Source organism: Panulirus ornatus, chromosome 24, assembly GCF_036320965.1.
Source record: "Panulirus ornatus isolate Po-2019 chromosome 24, ASM3632096v1, whole genome shotgun sequence".
In the NCBI taxonomy this organism is placed as follows: domain Eukaryota; kingdom Metazoa; phylum Arthropoda; class Malacostraca; order Decapoda; family Palinuridae; genus Panulirus; species Panulirus ornatus.
The window spans coordinates 7148422-7168172 of NC_092247.1; the positions used below are offsets into that span (position 1 = coordinate 7148422).

General features: G+C 46.3%; 2 protein-coding genes across 2 annotated transcripts in view; one reads left to right on the forward strand and one right to left on the reverse strand.

Annotated features, from left to right (window-relative positions):
- The window catches only part of LOC139757062 (mitochondrial inner membrane protease subunit 1-like), a 66050-nt gene that overhangs the window by 30199 nt on the left and 16100 nt on the right, over positions 1-19751 (reverse strand). The window lies entirely within an intron of this gene.
- LOC139756976 (uncharacterized) lies at positions 648-4636 on the forward strand. Its single transcript, XM_071676919.1, has 3 exons — positions 648-1412; positions 2591-3797; positions 4135-4636. The coding sequence occupies exons 1-3, from the start codon at positions 905-907 to the stop codon at positions 4604-4606; spliced, it is 2187 nt and encodes a 728-aa protein (XP_071533020.1). The 5' UTR covers positions 648-904; the 3' UTR covers positions 4607-4636.

Consider the following 19751-nt stretch of genomic DNA (forward strand, 5'->3'; position numbering starts at 1 on the left):
CAGAGCATAGCATTCATCACAACTGAATAAAATGTGGCCACTTGTCAATCATTGTAAAATATAAACTTTTTATTAGTCCATTAAAACCTAATTAATCGCCTCAGCAAACCTCTTTTGATAATTCCTTTTCATGTCATATATTTTCTAAGCTAAATCTGCTAATGTCGTCTGAATTCTCTCATAGACCTTTTTTTTCTGACCGAAAATGACTTATCAACATATCCCTGTAGTTCTGCTGCTATGATTATACTGATTTTTTTTATTATTCTAAAGCAAGATATTGATTTAAAGTTTACAATGTGAAATCGTATATCGGGAAAACTGGTTCAGCTGTCCGGTAGATTATCGAAGAATTACGATTCACGGCTTTGTGGGACTTGTTGAGAAGGAGACCAGGATTATCTTTCAGACATAAAACCTTCATTAGGGTTAAATTTGAAGGACAACCCCCCCCCCCCCCCCATAGGCACTAACCTGACGCTTGACCAATCCAAAAATGACCCACCTTACCTCACTACCTGCTGCAAGAGGGGGAGGCGGGAGGAGCTAATAGGCACATCCCCACATTCCTGAAGCGGAAACACGGTTGGGAAGCTTTCTTATAACGAAAGTGGCAAGGAACTGATCAGTTAGGTGTGGAACAGGACAGAGCCCGGTGACAACTCTCCAGTCTGGAAAGCCTAGCACTTCCTATCTTCTGTTCGATTTCTTCCGACCGTAAATTGTGAAGTACGGAAACGCTACGCTTCGATCTCGGTGACTATCATTAGCGGTTGATTTCGAAGATCTGACGATAAGTGCCGTGGAAGGTCTTGAGTCTCTGGATCTGAATAAGGTCTCACCAGCCAAGGTACGTGAGGATCATGAGCTTTTAGAAGTCCGTATCCATGAAGGATCGCTCGGGATGTCTGTCGATATGTGCGACGTCAGGAAACCATTGGAATCGCGAGTCGGGATGTCCCTCCGTGTCTTCGACATGAGGGAACCCGATGACATCGCTCAGGACTCTCCTTGCGATGTGTTCGACGTCCAGGAATCTATGGACGTCCACGAGAATTCCTTTATCGATGTTTGCGGCGTCCAGGATTCCGACAGCGTCGTAAAGGATTCTCCTGGCCATGTTTACGAAACTCCGGAACCCGAGGATCTCGGATGGGGAGAAGTCCCATCATCTGGTACGTCAGCATCCATAGACTATCCCCAGTATGCTTACCCGGAACCCCAGACGGAGCCACTGGATTTAAGCATAAGAGGCGGAGCCTGGACTGCTGAACGACCCCACAGCCCTGCTCGACGTGATTTAGAAGTCGAGGTAAATGTGGACGACAGGAGCCAAGATGACAGAGCAGGGATGAATACCCAAGCTTACGATGTATCTTACAACTTCCCATTCCAGCCATCACACCACTCAGGTTAGTTGCATCGAAATTGTAAACGTTTATACGAGTCTGTCCTAGGATTATTGACATTTTCTCTCTCTTTCGCCATACCGGTTAACGCTGACCAATTGCCCCTTCCCATACGAGTTGAATTCTGGACTATTCTCTCCCATACGAGTAGACATATGATCTAATTCTATCCCCTTCCACACGAGCTGACCGCTGATCCATTTCACCCTACCCATACAAGCTGGTTATTGACCCATTCCACCCCTCTCATATGAGCTGATTTCTGACCCAATCACCCCCTCCCCCGCCAAAACCCCACGTGACTTGTGCACCCATGATTATCAAGTGTATTAACTAAAATCACAAATTCATTTGGTGTCAAAATAATAACGAAACTCAAATCATTCATTTTCCAATTCCATTTCATGTGCTACATCATATAACCAATTCTTGTGCAACACTACTCGCGTAACATACACAGAGATTAGAGAATCAGGTACTAATAAATGGGATTGAAAGGTTCAAGCTTATATATATATATATATATATATATATATATATATATATATATATATATATATATATATATATATATATATATGAGGTATTCATGAAGCAGACACGTGACGATCACAGATGAACTTGACTACGAAGGAAAATCGAAGTAAGAATATCTGTTTTAGCGCTTTCGTGTATTTCAACACATCTTCAGAAGTAAATAGTAACAAATAACAGATGTAGGACAATATACAGAGACACCAGGAGATGTTATCAGGACCACATGTTACACGGTGATGAAGGAGGCAGTGAGGGTGGTATGGAAGACCCAGGTGGTGTCAGAGGACACTCAGGTAACAAACCTCGACCCTACCACTCAGGTCACTACGGATGGGTCAGGTTATCAACCTTCTTCCTCAGGTCACTCAGAAATAAATGTAAGATGACGGTGTCTAGACTACATAATCCTGTACGATCATTTCTATTCTTACCATCAGTCAGATGTATAAATGTTAGCAGGGAATTATTTAGTCTAGACAACGTCATCTGGCATTTATTTCAGAGTGGCCTGAGCACAAAGCCATGGATCACTTTATTTTAATTCAGAGAGAGAGAGAGAGAGAGAGAGAGAGAGAGAGAGAGAGAGAGAGTAAAATCTTTTGGGTCATGTTCTGTTATCCTGTTCGGTTTCTACTCTTGTCCAGATGAGCAGTTGGCTGTGCTACCCGAGACCCAGGAGGATGAGAAGCCTTCGTCAGGGTGTGAGCCGGCCTACTCGTGGATCCCACGCCCTGAGTCTCACAGCCAGGAGGCCTGTGTACCCAGTCCTCCCAGATACACCTGGGATCCTCGTGTCCAGCTATACTCCACTGCTCATAGTAGTGTGGCAAACGGCACTGTGGACACTCTCTCTGGCCTCCTTGGCCAAGTGGCGGAAGAAAATGGGCATCTCGGCCCTAACTACAACTGGCACAGCCCCGAATACGCGAATAATGAGAGACCAACATACCACGACTCCATCTACGGCAGGGTCTCTCCTCCCGAACCTACAAGTTCACACGGTCATGCCCATTGGTTCAGCCGCGCACTTCCTCCTGAGTTTCGTCCGTTGCCACTGATGATCCCAGCGGCAGGAGGGGAACCCCTAGTGTGGCTGGATCGTACAAGTGCAAGAGAAACGTATCAAGAACATCTATATTCAACCGCAATGGCGAGAAATCACCCGCACACAGGAGTGATGTTGCCAAGGTTTCCAGGTACTTGGAACATAGTGCCCCAGCACCCAGCCTCAGTACATGCATTTCCGGTACACTTGCATTCAAGTGGAGTGGGTCTTGAGGATCCAGTCTTGGGGAATTTTTTGCCGAATCTTGCACATATGAATCGACAGCCGATTCCACTCGTATCCCCAACTGAATATGTACATCCAGAGACACCCTCAGCTTCCACCTCCTCGAAATCTGCCACTTCTGCTTGTAATTATCAGAGTCCCGTCCTATCTCACTCTGTGGAAAGAATGATTGCCGATGAAGATGATGTAAAGGAACCAATTCTAGGTCCGTCATCTGGACAGAGTTGCAGCGGAGAAACTTCAGCATTCACGAAGGTTAATCCCTCGACTGCCGCTGCTCAAGACGAGCTAGAATTACCGAGCTCCTCTTCAGACGACCCCCCTACCGATTCGAAGAAAGTCGAACCAGAGACAGAATCATTAAACGATGATGACAACATTGAATCCTCTGTAGTTCCGGGTGTTCGAAGCGCACCAAACGGAGAAGATTCGAAACGCAGAGAGACAGCTAAGAGCCCCGAGGATGGGCCTGAGGCATCGACTGGAGTCTTAGGAAAAGACAGCGATGTTACGGGATCGTCCAACCAGATCAAATCTTCTGGCTCCAAAGACTTTCCTAGGTAAGTCGCTCTCTCCTGTACCGTACATAACGATTACCTCAGTATAATATGATTACCTCAATAGATAATGATTACCCCAAGACGTAATGATTACCTCCATAGATAATGAATGCCTTAATACATAATGGTAACGTCATATATGTTTTAAACATAGCAGTTCATAACGTCATATATGTTTTAAACATAGCAGTTCATAACGTCATATATGTTTTAAACATAGCAGTTCATAACAGTTATGATTAACAACAGACGAGATGACTTCGTCCAAGTGTGTACCTCCACTTGCATAACACGTTGGATATTCTTTGACCTCGCACTTCTCTCATCTTCCCTACAGGTTGTTCGAGTGTGGCATATGTCAGCTGCGCCTGTGCTCTTACCGCGGCCTCGAGAAGCACTTGCGCCACCACGAGGACAGCCTTACTACTCAAGTGGCTGTGTGCGTCATCTGTCGCCTGGCTCTGCCAAACGCCTTTAAATTACATGTACATCTTCGAATCCATAACGACGAGCCCTCTGACCGCAGAAGGCGGGACCTGCGCTGCAGTGAGGGCCGACGCGTCTGCCCCGAATGCGGGAGGAGCTTCGCCAAGCTACAGGGTCTGTCGGAGCACATGAAGGTCCATAAGGGGAAGGGGATCTTCAAATGTGATCATTGTCCCAGGACATTCCGCTCCTGGGCTGGCTACATCGCGCACATCAAACGCTGTCACCAGGGCAAGTTGAAATGCTTCCAATGCTCCTCAGAATTTGCTGACCTGCTTCAGTACAAGGCTCACGATTGTCACCTGGACGACCCAATGGACTAGGTATTGCCAGGGTGTGTATATATATATATATATATATATATATATATATATATATATATATATATATATATATATATATATATATATATACACACACTATTGCAGCCTGGACAATAGATGAAAGAAATACATCTTCAGGTGTATTATTGCATGCTGTATGAAGAGTTCTGTAATTAGCGTCTTTGCTACAGTCTGGACAAACTGCTCTCAAAGACTCCTTCTTCAATTAGTATATGTATAATCTTTATAAATTGAATGCCCAACACAGCTATTGTTCCCAAATGTGCACATTGCTCGCTGTAAACAGAAAAAATATGGTTTATTTTGGATCGTCTGTTGTCAATAGATATCTTTCTTTACGTTGAAGTACGTCTTTGAATTGTTTGGGTGTGTTAATCAACCCCACCTGTTAGATCTCGCTCAACCCTTAATTGGTCTTGATGTGCAGTTGTTTTATTGTGATAACAGTTGAGTTATGCTCACTGTGAGGGTTGTGATCTATCTATCTATCTATCTATCTATCTATATCTATCTATCTATCTATATATATATATATATATATATATATATATATATATATATATATATATATATATATATATATATAGGTTTAAGATTTGTATTTTTGTATAGTCTGTCACAAATGATAGGATAATTTTGTGATTATTGTCTTAGCTCTGATTAATAAGAAAACTTTCAATAATTGTATTTTGATTAATAACAATACTTTGATTAGCCTCTTACATTAGATTGTGGATGAGAAAGATCAAAATACTCCCTTGGTGTTTCATTATCATCTCTATGTATCTGAGAAGTAAGATCTACATTAATTTTGTCTGATATTTGTACATACCACGTTAGTCCCGGTTACAGCACTGATCTCACTGCCCACGTCATTTTGTCCGCAACTCTATTTTGATCCGAGGTAGAGCAAAGTAGAGGAACTAGTTATCATTATGAATTAGATGGAAAAGATATAAACTTTTCAATTGTTTCATTGTTCTTTCTTATCTCAGTCTTATGCTAGACTACTTCCCCCAACGTGAGATCGCTTGCGATAAAACATTTTCTGAACCTAACCTTGTGACAGAACATTAGTCAAAACAGATGTGATAGAGGACATCTGGAACATAAGAACATTGAAGAGATCACCTCTTAAACACGAAATTATCTGCAAAACTGAGTTACTTTCGAACTGATGTACACTTTAGGACAAAGACGGAGTTCTGATAGCACAAAACGAGTACATTTCTTCACCAAAAACACAGTTATGTGTGTGCTACGTCCCTCCCTTGTGACCGTGGACTGGGTTGGAAGAGAGTGATCTTCATAACTAGTCCATAGTTATGAAGTAATTGTTTTAAGAGAGGAAGAGGAGGTACGAGAGAGGGAAAGGGATAGTTTACGATGGAAGAGAAGATTGAAGTGTGTACAGGCAGTAGTATGGTGTAGGTTTTTTCTTTTTTTAGTGACATGAGAGTAATTTGAACAACCAAGTTTGGGGATGATCAGAAAAAAACTATAAAGTGGTATGGGTAATATCTATGGATGGGTAGATAAAAACTTGATGGAACTGGATGAAGGGGGAATTGAACAAGTTACTAAGGGGACAATCAAAGTTGACTGATGACTGTTCACGGGCCACAGAAGGATTGATGTGTGGACAGCTGGCCACAGAAGGATTGATGTGTGGACAGCTGGCCACAGAAGGATTGATGTGTGGACAGCTGGCCACAGAAGGATTGATGTGTGGACAGCTGGCCACAGAAGGATTGATGTGTGGACAGCTGGCCACAGAAGGATTAATGTGTGGACAGCTGGCCACAGAAGGATTAATGTGTGGACAGCTGGCCACAGAAGGATTAATGTGTGGACAGCTGGCCACAGAAGGATTGATGTGTGGACAGCTGGCCACAGAAGGATTGATGTGTGGACAGCTGGCCACAGAAGGATTGATGTGTGGACAGCTGGCCACAGAAGGATTAATGTGTGGACACTGGCCACAGAAGGATTAACGTGTGGACACTGGCCACACAAAGCTTCTACGTCACGATACCTTTTAGTTTTTCTTTTCTCGTATCAAAGTTCCTCGGAAATCTCCTTGTCTTGTCACAATCTCTCCGTCACATCACTACGTAGATGTTTAACCCTAAGACTTTACTCGACGATAGCTGGCAGGATTGCCAGATCTGTGCTGTAAAGAATTCTATATATTTCCACGACACAACTTGTGAGAAGACACCAGACCCCATCCTCTCCCTCCCTCCCTCCGTCGCCGTGAGAGACTTGCCAGTCCAAAGCTAAGAACTTAGGAGAATCCCCCGCGGGCATCGTCTAATACAGTTAGTCCACCTAATTTCGCTTGAGTCTCATTTTCTTTGAAGCGAACCCGTCAAATGAGGTAAACTATTATCTTTCGTTTTGTTCGCCCGCGGCGAATGGAAGGAAGGAAGGCAAGGGGATTTTCTAAGATGTTTGATCTTTTGTCCTTTTCTTTCATCTCCTTCCTTCTTGCCTGGAGGAGTTGGTGTTCCAGAAGTCCAGTAAGATGATGGGCGAGGCGAGTGGGAGATGAGAGTGTCTGGGTGGGTTGCGTTTCGAAACTTCTCACAGTAGTAAGTAGTGTGTGAGACCCGGCATAGTGGAGAGAGAGAGAGAGAGAGAGAGAGAGAGAGAGAGAGAGAGAGAGAGAGAGAGAGAGAGAGAGAGAGAGAGAGAGAGAGAGTTAAACCTTATAGACTAGCGACGGTTCGTCTGTCTTTCTGGTGGAAGAGCCAACTATATTCCATCTTTCCTTCACTATGTCTCCCGTCTGGAACCTTACTTTAACGCCAAGAAATTAGATTTTGAATGAATTTTTACGATTACGGCAGTTACGTCAGCCGAGTGAATTGTGTGTGTGAAAAGTGTGGGTTATAACCTTTGAATACAACGGTACGACCTTTGAATACAACGGTACGACCTTTGAATATGACGGTACAACCTTCGAATATGACGGTACAACCTTCGAATACGACGGTACGACATCTGAATACGACGGCACGACCTTCGAATACGACGGTGCGACCTTTGAATACGACGGTGCGACCTTCGAATACGATGGTACGACCTTCGAATACGACGGTACGACCTTTGAATATGACAGTACGACCTTAGAATACGACGGTACGATCACGATGGTACGATCCTCGGGTGTTATAGCGTGGCCTTTGACCTGATCCTTATGGGTCAGTCAGGTCAAAGATTCTTGGTTATCATACCAAAGATAATACAGTCGTGTTGCAATGTTCTGCCTCTGTGCTCCAAGAAATGAAAAAGAAAACGGTATAGAATGACAGTTGCTTCCAGTAGTTGATGGGCACCTGACGCTGCTGTTCATATCTGATTGTCGGATCGTTAAGTGGCCCAATGATCTCTGGGTGATTTCTGATTGCCGCATCACTGATTGGTGGAGACTGGAATGATAATCATGGGTCCATTCATTTCTGATTATCAGATCTCTCCGATTGGCATCTCGTAGAATACTCACGTACTGTTAATCATAGCACCTCCACGTGCTACTCATCCACCTCCACCTGGTTCTACTGGCACCACTGTCATCCATGGTGTGATTAAAATGAGGGTTGTAGTGAAGATGTAGTTTAGAGATGACGGTGTAGTGAAGATATAGTTTAGGGATGAGGGTAGTCTAACCAGTGACTGGGAATCTGTTTGTGACTGGTTAGCAAGAACAGTCATGGCACTACGTTCATAATGGCAGGAAAAGAAAATGATTCAATGACCTGAGTAAGATGTACGACTCTTGGATAATACGACCTTGCCTGTATGCTCAAGGGTCGTATCATCTTGCTTAAGGGTCGTACTCAAGGGTCGTACGGTCGTGGTCAACGGTTTGAAACCTACTGTAAAACGTTAACTACCCGTAATGACCAATCCCATTGGTTGTTAGCTGATCTTGCGGTCGTTCCCGACCTGAGTTGCCCAGTGCTATATTTCCACCCTTTTTTTTCGATCTTTACCGTGACCTATGCGTCGTTCCCAGGTAACCATGAACCAGTGTGTCGTTCCCAGGTGACCAAGAACCTGTGTGCCGTCCCCAGGTGACCATGAACCTATGTGTCGCCCCCAGGTGTCGTGAGCCTGGACTTCCAGACTCCAGGTGCAGTGTCGTAACTCTGATAGAGACGCCATATGAGTTTTATATTTCCCTAACCCCTTACGCTCAAGTTCCGACCCTTGAGCACGACGTACGACCCCTGAGTACGACGCACGACTCTTGAACACGGCGTACGACTTTTTGAACACATGTATGATTAGCCTTGAGTACGATGGCCCGGCCTTCATACCAAAGGGTCGTACCGTCGTGGCCTGAGAGGGCATACCATCCTGTCCAGTGGGTCGTACCGTCGTATTAAAGGGTCGTACCGTCGTGGCCTGAGAGGGCATACCATCCTGTCCAGTGAGTCGTATCGTCGTATCAAAGGGTCGTACCGTCGTGGCCTGAGAGGGCATACCATCCTGTCTAGTGGGTCGTACCGTCGTATCAAAGGGTCGTACCGTCGTGCTCAAGAGGTTAACTTTCTCTTCATCACGGAGACAGACACAGTGTCGTGAACACACACAAAATATAAAGTTTTCGTGTGTGATGGTCTGAGGGAGGGAGGGGGAGGTTGGGATGGAGAATGGCGTCTTAGCCCAAGTCTTGGGCAAGGAGGCGGCCATCCAGTTGAATTATCCCGCTTGTAGTGACCACTCTGTCTAGTTTACGGCCCGGGGGGCGTTTGGCGTGAGGGACGCCCCTGGGGGAAACGAGACACGAAACCCACCCACCCTCAGCTCCTGCCGGAGGCGGTGCTGGTGCTGCGGTGCTCGTGTCGCGTCTGCATCACACCCGATGTTGATGGAGACCCAAAAAGTCATGACATTTTAGGGAAACTAAAATTTACAGGACGGACGTGTGTCTGTAAATTGCCTTCTTTAAGTGTCCGGGGAACTCTCGTCCCTTTGTGTGGGGGTGTTGAAAGGAAATTGATTTACAGCGATAAATTCATGTAAATGGACTCTTATAAGTGTTAGTGTCTCATGTCCCTTTGTTTTTTTTCGGAAATCAATTTACAGAACCGATGTATTTCTGTAAATGGACCCATCTAGATAGATAGATATCTCGTTCCTCCCAGTGTAGTGGGTTATTTAGAGAAAATTGATTGACAGAAGCCAAATGTTTCTGTAAATGGCCTCCTACAGATGTTCGGATCTCAAGCCACATTTGATCGTGTTGGGATATTTCAAACTGGGATCGTCTCCGGTTCTTGACCACCTGAAGACCCAAGTATAGGATGAAGTTTTCCCCACTATATCACTATATCAGTATATACCATACCCTGTGCCAGGTACCCATTACATCGACCAACCCCTCGGGGTGGATTGAACAGCTGGGTTAACTGAGGACCGACTGCCGCAACCAGGATTCGAACCTATGCGCTCGACCCTGGGCGGCCCGTGAATGGCTTTGAATCCTCTGAATTACCTCACTACATGTAGACCAGCTCGTAGTCGGTGGTAAATTCTTCGAGGAATATGATCAATGATAAATACAGATCACATGATCATATTTTGTCGAACAGTAAGATGATGACATGATGATCTATGACTAGTTTATCTGCCGAAGAACAATACGTGGGAAGGACAGACAACAGAAGACCTTATGGTCTATGACAAGGTTCTCGGCTGGGATACAGAAATCGATTCCTTCATTCTTGATCTATACACAGGAGAGCAAAGCAGACGGCTCCCTCACTAATGCATGGGAAGGACAGACGAAAGATGTAGCTGATGGTCCATTACGAAGCTAATGTGTTGAAGGGGAATAACCGAGTCTTTGATTCACTATATATATGGATGTACAGACGATAGCCACAATGTGAGCACTGTACCAGCAACGAGGTATTATAAGAGAACGTCACACTGGTATCAGGTATTACTGATAGCATATCCCTGTAATGACCAGAGGGACTTGCCTTACTCCAGACCCCAGAGTTCCATGGCTAATGCCTCAGGACGAGTCCGCCTCCCTGTTGCCCTAGTCCACTCAGGTTCCTGTGTTGGGCAAATGGTTGTGAGGCCTTGAATGACATGGGAAAATGTATGTGAAGATGCCCACTCAAGACAATGGTGAAAATAGCATTATGTTAATAATAATAATAATAATGATGATAATAATAATAATAATAATAATAATAATAATAATAATAATAATAATAATAATAATGATAATAATAGTAATGATAATGATGATAATGATGATAATAATGACTATAATAATAATGATTATAATAATAATGATTATAATACTAATGATAATAATACTAATAATATTTCATTGACGTAAGGGCAGCGAAAGGAAGATGATACGTGGTACAGAGTATAGATGGAGCTATGATGATATTGACCGAGCTATGAAATGGAGGAGGGAGGAACATTTTCATTGAGGAAATTATGACAAATGGGATGGCAGTCCACCTGTTACTGATAGCAACAGTGGTTTGGCTGGGGCTGCTCTTGTAGTGGTCTGTAAGAGTTTGTATGGCTTTGATGCCGAAATGGTGTCGAACTTTAACTTGGGGATGAAGGATCTTAGTTGGCAGGAGATGACGGTGGCGGGGATGATGTAATAGTTTCATCCCGAATTATGTCGGATGAAGACCAGTCGACGTTTGGAGAGAATAATGACTTGACATATGCCTCGCGGCATGAAATCAACATTTGGATAATTATCTTCATACGATTTTATCTTGTAAGATCTAATCCCCATGAAGAGAGACTTCAGGTAGTCAGGGGTGAATTGCTTCGTCTGTCAAGAATAAACTTCATAGTCAGTCGAGACTAAACACACAGTCACCCATGAAAAAAAACTATACACTCAGTCTAGAATACATCACAAAGCCAGGAATAAACGAGAAATTAGAATTGTTTGAATCACAGAAATTTTTATTTCCTTACAACGCGAATCCCTTTCCCTCTCTCTCTCTCTCTGACCACATTTCTCGTGTATTTACCCCAATAAAACCTTTTAAATCTTACTCTGATTACTTTGAGATGTTTACCCAAATTTTTTTTTCTCTCTCTTCTTTACCTTTAGTTTACCAGCAAACGGTCGGAAGAAGAAGAAAAAAGGGAGCTCTGAGTTTTAGATTAATGGCTACAATTTCTGGGCCCCGGGTTGGGCCGTCTCTAGGAGGCCGAGTTTTGCCTGTGAGGTTAATGAAGTTAACTAAAGTGTGGAGTCTAGAGGGTCATCTACGTCACGGGCGGGGAGGGAAAAAAGGGAACATTAAAATGGGAGGTGGGGAGGAGGAAAATAAGAGGGAGATAACTGGGGGAGGAAGGAGAGTTTTAGGCTGAGGAAAAATGGGAAGAATGAAGAGAATTTAATGGAATGTGGCGAGGGTAGAGGGATGAATGGGATTAAATTGGTCAAGGTGAAGGGAGAAAGAGAAATAGTAGGGAGCAGAGGTATAAGGATGGAACACAGTGGAATGGACTATACTAAAAGTGAAAGGGATGAAATGGGATTCATTGGTCCTAACAAGGAAACGAGGGATTAAGGGGAATCAACAAGGGCCTTGCAGAACAAGTATGACAGCAGTGAACAGTAAGGTGCGAGGGATTCAGTGTTTGTTGACCATAGGATGATGGACTGATATTCTGGCGTTGGAAAGGAAGGACAATGATGTGTCTTGCTCCGGGAGAAGTTGGCTGTTGCACTTGTTACATCAAACAGCCTTTTGACGTGGTATGGCATGATGGTCCATACTAATTGATACGAATGATTTTAATGATACGAATGGGGTGCTCTAATGATACCAGTTGATACTAATGATTCTAACGATGATAATGACGCTGACGATTCTCATATGCTAAAGACACTAATTATAGTTTGATACTAATGATGCTATTATGATGATCATACTGAGCCTCTTAAGCTGATGCTGCTAAACACAGCAGCTGTTTTTGCAGTAACAAAAAAAAAGATAATACCGGAACAGCACCAACAGTGTTAGGGACGTATCGACAACAACAGCAACAGTAGCAACAAGAACAGTAGCAACAAGAACAAGAACAACAATAGCAACAAGAACAGTAGCACAGCAGGAGCCAGTAACCAGAGCGGAGGTGTGTTGTTGGCGTCAGCGATGAGGACGTTGCCACATATGATCCCCCTCATCTCTCCAGCTGGGCCTTGGTGCCTCTCTCGCTACCTCCACACACACACACACTCACACACACCCTTCACGTACCACGATCACTTCACAGACACACACGCACACACACACACACACCCACACACACACATTACACACCATCGCAGTCACAAGGCATCAGAATCATGTGGCTGGAGTGTGGCACTCACGGCCGTACAACATAACAGAGAGCTCCTGTAATGATGTCTCAAGGTGCGCGGGGAGGAGGTGGGCGGGGCCACTTCTGTAGGAGGGGCTAAGGACGTCTTTCTGTGTGGGGTGTGGGCGGGGCCAGGCGGGTGGGAGGGGCTAAGGATGGCTGGAGGCGTTGCCCAAGGAGTGGCTCGGGATCCTACCACGGGCTGCCTGAAGGTGCAGGAGAGCCAGGGAGGAGGAGCCAGTCGTAAGGGAGGGGACCGAGAATGGATGTTTGCTTAAAATAATTTATTGTTGGTAACTGTGATGAGGGAGGCATAACTCTAAGTCTGGCTGAGCCTGATAAACCATGGATAGATAACCCCATGTGATGAGGGATGACCCCGAGTGATGATGACCTAGTATGATAAGTGATGACCCGATGTGATGAGTGATGACCCGGTGTGATGAGAGATGACCTGGTGTGATGAGTGATGACTCGATGTGATGAGTGATGACCCTGTGTGATGAGAGATGACCTGGTGTGATGAGTTATGACCCGGATGAAGAGTGATGACCCGGTGTGATAAGTGATGACCTGGCGTGATGAGTGATGACCCTGTGTGAAGAGTGATGACCTGGTGTGATGAGTGATGACCTGATGATCCATAAACATCTGCCACAGACTCCCCCACCTGAGCCATCTTGACACCGCCTCCACCCCAGGCCTCACACTCCCCCCTCACCCCCATACGTAGTGCAAGAATTCATCCTCACGAAACTGACACATGACCTCAAGATGGATCGCTCCAACACATCCATTACCACGACCTACAGAACCCTATAATGTCTCCTGTGGACGAGCCATACCCACTCTCCATCCTCAGGACGCGCGATTCCATGGGGCCCACCTCCACCTGAAATTACCTCTCACCCACAAGGCGGAGAAGATGGCATCCCCGTGTGCTCCCTCAATCTCATGAACGAGGCCGTTAGGGAATCAAAGACCCAATGGAAGTACACGTCAATGCCTTCCCCCATGGACATAAAGCGTTGTCGGTAACACTCTCGACTACGTCGCCTTCCAGGACGCCCTCAACAGCGTCCAGGACTCGACCAACATCCAGCATGTCACCATTAACCGGAGTCATACACATCGTTCTCACGTCCACCCACGTCCCACACCCGTCATGGTGTCACAAGGCCTCATCAGCCCTTTGGTGCCACAACCGCATCGAACCCGCGCGTGTTCGTCCCGGCTGCTAGGAATGAGCTGGCACATCACCACCACCAGTATGAACATCCTTTGTGTACGAATGAAAACCCTTTTTAAATCTCTCAGTATCTTACAGCATTTGGCTGCAGAAATTCGATCAACTTATTCTTTATTGTTATCTTCATCATCACCATCATTAGTAGTAGCAGTGATAGCAACACAAAAAATTTCATCATTGTGTCTATCAAATGTTATTTCCTCTCTGAATTTAACCGTCTAAAAAAGAGAAGAAGTATTGAAGAATAAGAGAGGAGAGCAGGGATGTCCAGGGTACGCGTTTTCTCCTCTCCAAGTAGCAAGGTGGGAGGAGGGAGGCAAGGCAGCTTTAGGTGTGTCTAGCGAGGATGTGGAAGTGGCTAGTGGGACGGGTCGTGGTAGCAATGATGATTGTCGTAGTGGTCGTGATGGTGGTAGTAGTAGTAGTAGTAGTAGTAGTAGTAGTAGTGGTTGTTGTTGTTTTGATAAGGATGATGGCCATGTCGATGGTTGTAGTGGGGTTGGAGTGATGGCAAATATATATATATACACAGCCAAATGAACTCATCCTAAGTCTCATACATTCTCTTCCGTTACAATGAAACAGAAAGCTGGCTCCTCTCTCGCTCTTGGCTGATCCAGTGAGCCGAGAGCTATGATGAACCGTCCCAGCATCTCGGGACCAATTAGAACATAAAGAGTATCATGGTTGGAAGACCTCATGTGTTGGGCGCTTTTGCTGTTCCCTGGATTCAGCAGCATAACCTTGATCTTCTGAGGTTGTGGAGTCCCACAACAACTGCCTGATCGTCCTCCAGGCATGCATCGCCAGGTCGCTTGCCACTTCAAAGGAGTGATTTTCCCCCAATGTACCATTGGCAGAGACAAGACCGCTGGAAATGTCATTGATTTCATTGTCAGTGGCACACCGATAAGCAAAACTCTTACATCTTACATCTCGCCGTCTAACTATAGGCCAGGACGGCCGACAGTTATGTTATACACACCTTAGGTGAGGAGGAATCCATCAGTAAATGGCATCTTATCGCTTTCAACGAGCTGCCAGACCACACCAGAACAACAGTTCGTATACCCAGACGCAGGGAGGGAGTCTGGGAGAGAGAGGCGTAGGGATAATGCACGATCGGTGCAGGGTAAGGGACCAGTCGGTCACTAGTCGAGGGAAGAGAGGAGTTGGAGGAGTGGTGGAGAGGAGGCGGGTTATATGCGGTGGTGAGGACGTGTTGACGTGTTTGATAGTTTATCTACACTCAGCAACAGATATCATAATAGGCCGGTGCTGTGCTAAACATATCACTGTTTTGCTCGATCGTATCTTATGTACGCTTCACATGGCTGCTACTTATAGACACTTGATCTTTACCGAATATTTCCAGTCCGTGAGACAGTCGTACTCGTTATGGTAAACCATCCACACGTTGTTCGTGTATGTCTGGGTTCGCCAGCTCTCGTGTGTATGTCCCTGAGACCCACTTCCTGCGCCCGTATTGTTGCGCCCACCACCGCCACCGTTGTCCTATGAGTCACATGCATCATGAGAGTGTATGTGGTCTAAAAAAATGATCTTCAACACCTGAAGGTGTTAAAGATTTTTCAGTCGGTGGATGTAACGCTGACGGCCTTAATAACCCTGGCAGTTGATAGGTCTAAAGCCCAAATAACCAACCGTTGTCTCCATTACTACACTCGGCTCATCTGATGAATCCCTTCCTTGTTATGATTGTTTGGAAGATGCCTGTGTGTTAGGTCACTCCCTAAGGGGCTTTCAGATCCTTTTGGGGGTTTCCACTGGCGAACTAGCGTGTTGTAACGGTGTACTTACGTTCATTGTTGACACGATCGTGTAGCACAGGCATTCATCCGAGTCATTTGCATTGTTGGTGGCTGGACTTTCATTATACGGCTGGCACATTTGTCCAATTTTGTGGATTGAATAACCAAAAGAGTGTATATTGTTTCGGAATTGTGGACTTACTTGGCTGAACCCGTTCTACCCATAGTAGATTGGCCCCGGCTGGGCTTACTTTCGGATTCACAGGGGATGAACCCGAACCCCAAGATAGTGGGGGGAAACTGGGATCGTATATACAGATATATACACCTGTATTGCTTAGGACAACATTTCAGACGCCAGGTCGCTGCCGGCTGCAGGGAGAGAGAGAGAGAGAGAGAGAGAGAGAGAGAGAGAGAGAGAGAGAGAGAGAGAGAGAGATTAAAATTCCCTACGAGGAATTACTTTTTTTTTCTCTCTCTTAGAGCCAAAAGCCAGACGAACACACTTAGCGGCCCGTAGTGCATATGTTATGTTCTGCAGTTTCTGGCTGGCTTTCCCAGAACTCGGAAGGTTAAACCGTCTGGGAGGGTAGTGAGTATGTGCTTCAATAAACATCAAGTTCAGGGAGGTGGTGGTTTGGTCCAGCTCTCTCTCTCTCTCTCTCTCTCTCTCTCTCTCTCTCTCTCTCTCTCTCTCTCTCTCTCTCTCTCTCTTTCATCTGCCCCCCCCCCCCCCCCCCCCCCAAGTTGTTTCATTAATTATCATGGTTTTCCAGGCGGTGTGTTTGCGTTTCACAGCTGCTGGAGTTTAATGTAATTATCCTGGGAGGCAAACGGAGCGTGTTGGTGGGTGGTTAAGCAGGAGCGGAGGGCGGGCGGGTGTGTGGGTGTGAGGGGCAGATATTACAGGCGCGGACCATCGTCCGCTGCAGGCGCGCCCGGGCTGAAATAAACACCGTTGTTTGTATGAGTGAAGGAGACCCCCGGCACTGCAACTGCGGCCACTGCCAACGACCCCCATCTTGGCCATTAGGAGATATTTACTCGCCAGACGGAGGCATAAACGTATGAAGCAAGAACTGCTAAAGTTTAGCGCGCACCTTGGGCCGTGGGTGGTGGTGGAGGAGGAGGAAAAATGTTTATGATGAGGCTGGAAAACCCAGAGAAAGACTTTCGTTCTTTGAGGGTTTTCCTTAGCCAACTGGCCCAGGAGGTTGAGTGTGCCCAGCGCCGCACGGAGGGGTGAAGGGTAGGGTGGGGAGGATGGTCGGGGGAGATAATGGAGTCTGGGAGAAGGGGGAGATACGGAATTTTGAGAGGGGGAGATATATTACACTAGGAGGGGAAGGGGGAGATGTGTTGCATTGGGAGGGGAAGGGGGAGATGTGTTGCATTGGGAGGGGAAGGGGGAGATGTGTTGCATTGGGAGGGGAAGGGGGAGATGTGTTGCATTGGGAGGGGAAGGGGGAGATGTGTTGCATTGGGAGGGGAAGGGGGAGATGTGTTGCATTGGGAGGGGAAGGGGGAGATGTGTTGCACTGGGAGGGGAAGGGGGGGGGAAGATATAGAGGAGGAGGGATAAGGAGAGGATGAGGAGGAAGATTAAAAATGCACCAGCCTTTCGCCATCTTGCTCCTTCACTGTCCATCTTCAACAGATTTCTTGTTCGGAGGCAAATATAACCCTGATTACCCAGAGATGTTATCCTACGGCATTTCTATATCACAATATTTCTTGATTTAGACATTGAACGACAGCATTGTCTGGTCTTCGGTTATGACTCTCTCTCCACACTTGGAGACTTGACGGGAAAATTGTCTAATGTTTTTCGGATCGTCTTCTCTTCAGACACTGTTTGTAATGTGTGTGTCTTTTGCGTATGGGAAGCCGGGAGACGCGTTCAGACCTTTGATGAGCTCTGGGAGCCGCGTTCACATGCGCTATCCGGAGAGTTCGTACGCCCCTTGAGCACGACGGTGCGACCCTTGAGCACGACGGCACGACCCTTGAGCACGACGTTACGACCCTTTAGCACGACGGCACGACCCTTGAGCACGACGGTACGACCCTTGAGCACGACGGCACGACCCTTGAGCACGACGGCACGACCCTTGAGCACGACGGTACGATCCTTGAGCACAACGGGGCGACCCTTGAGCACAACGGGGCGACCCTTGGGTGTGATGGTGTAGTCATGGTCGGGAGCCAAGACATCATACCCAAGGTTCGCATCATCTTGCCCAAAGGTCGCACGTCGTACTCAAGGGTCGTACGTCGTACTTAAGGGTAGTACCGTCGTGTTCAGGGGGGGTCACCCAACCATCATAATCAAGCGATGAACATAAACTCAAGCGAAGAAAATGGAGAGAGAATAAAACCCGGTGTGCACTCTGGCCCCGGCCTACCAGGTCTTTGCCGGATTAAATCGACCTGATTATGAAACACCTTACATCTCGAGCCATTGGCCAAGGAACCGCCTGAAGGAGGGAGCCTGTGTGGTTCACCGAGGGGGAAAGGGTTAATGAAGGCCTGGCGTGTTGGGTTGCACGGAGGAGGAGGAGGAGGGGAGGTCCCACACACCCACACACACACACCCACACACACACACACCTTACGGTAATGTCTCCTCGGTTCTCCAGCTCAGCCATCGTTATGTAAGGACGTACAGCTTCTGCTCTGGACAATAACATGCCGTTTAGGTCCTGAAGTGGTATTACAAGCGCCCCCGAGGGGTGGGGAGAGAGAGGGTGAGGGAGGATGGGTGGGGTGAGGAAGGTTTCGTTTCTCCCCACCTCCCCATGCCTGTAGACTCGGGCGGGGATTACCGTGCGCCCGGATATGACTATGTAAATTACCGGATAACTACTGGGCGAGGGATGAGAATGCATCGTAACCACACCTTCTCCATTCACACCCCTCCACAAGGCTGGGCAGGTGGGGAAACGAGGGGGAGTGTGAGGTATGTGGGGAGGAGGAGGAGGAGGAGGACAGAGGGAGGGAAGAGAGTGGAGCGATAAGTTGGGGAGTGAGGTTAGGGGTAATAGGTGAGGAGATGAGGTGAGGGGTGATAAGTAAGAAGGAGAGGTTAGGGAAATAGGTGGGGGAGATGGGGTGAGGGGTAATGAGGGGAGGTTGAGACGGAAAGCGGGGAGGGGCGAGAAAATGTGGGGTGCAGCAGGCTAGGGAGGTGTGGTGAGGGGAGGTGTATGACGGAGTAAACTGGGTAATAATCTGATTAAATAATGTTACAGTCGGATTTGCAGGTAGTACAGTACGTGAAATGAGAGGGCATAATAAAATAAGATATCTTGAATGTGGCCCTTAAGACAGAACAGAGTGCTCGCAATGTGTGTGTGTGTGTGTGTGTGTGTGTGTGTGTGTGTGTGTGTGTGTGTGCACTGCCAAAGGTGGATCAAGTAAGACAGCTTGCAAAACCGAAATCTCTCTACACCACAGAACACATTACATGATGCAGTTTCCCACGCTAAAAGCACAGTAGAAGCAATTACTTATGTCTATAAAAGCTGATACTTTAGGTCATAGAAAAATGACCAAATTTCACCTTTTTAACTCAAATTTTTGAATTATTCTAACATATTAAACCTCTTTAAAAAAAAAATGCCTGTATGTCTTTCTACTCATCACCACAGTAATTCATGAGCTCCTGTTCTCTTCCGACATCTTAAACACCTTCGTTATGACACAAGGGTTTGCTGCTGTTTCA

Coding starts and splice junctions, on each gene's coding strand:
- LOC139756976 (XM_071676919.1), top strand. CDS start 905: ATGTCTGTCGATATGTGCGACGTCAGGAAACCATTGGAATCGCGAGTC. Junction 1,413..2,590: donor CCAGCCATCACACCACTCAG/GTTAGTTGCATC, acceptor ACTCTTGTCCAG/ATGAGCAGTTGGCTGTGCTA. Junction 3,798..4,134: donor GGCTCCAAAGACTTTCCTAG/GTAAGTCGCTCT, acceptor TCTTCCCTACAG/GTTGTTCGAGTGTGGCATAT.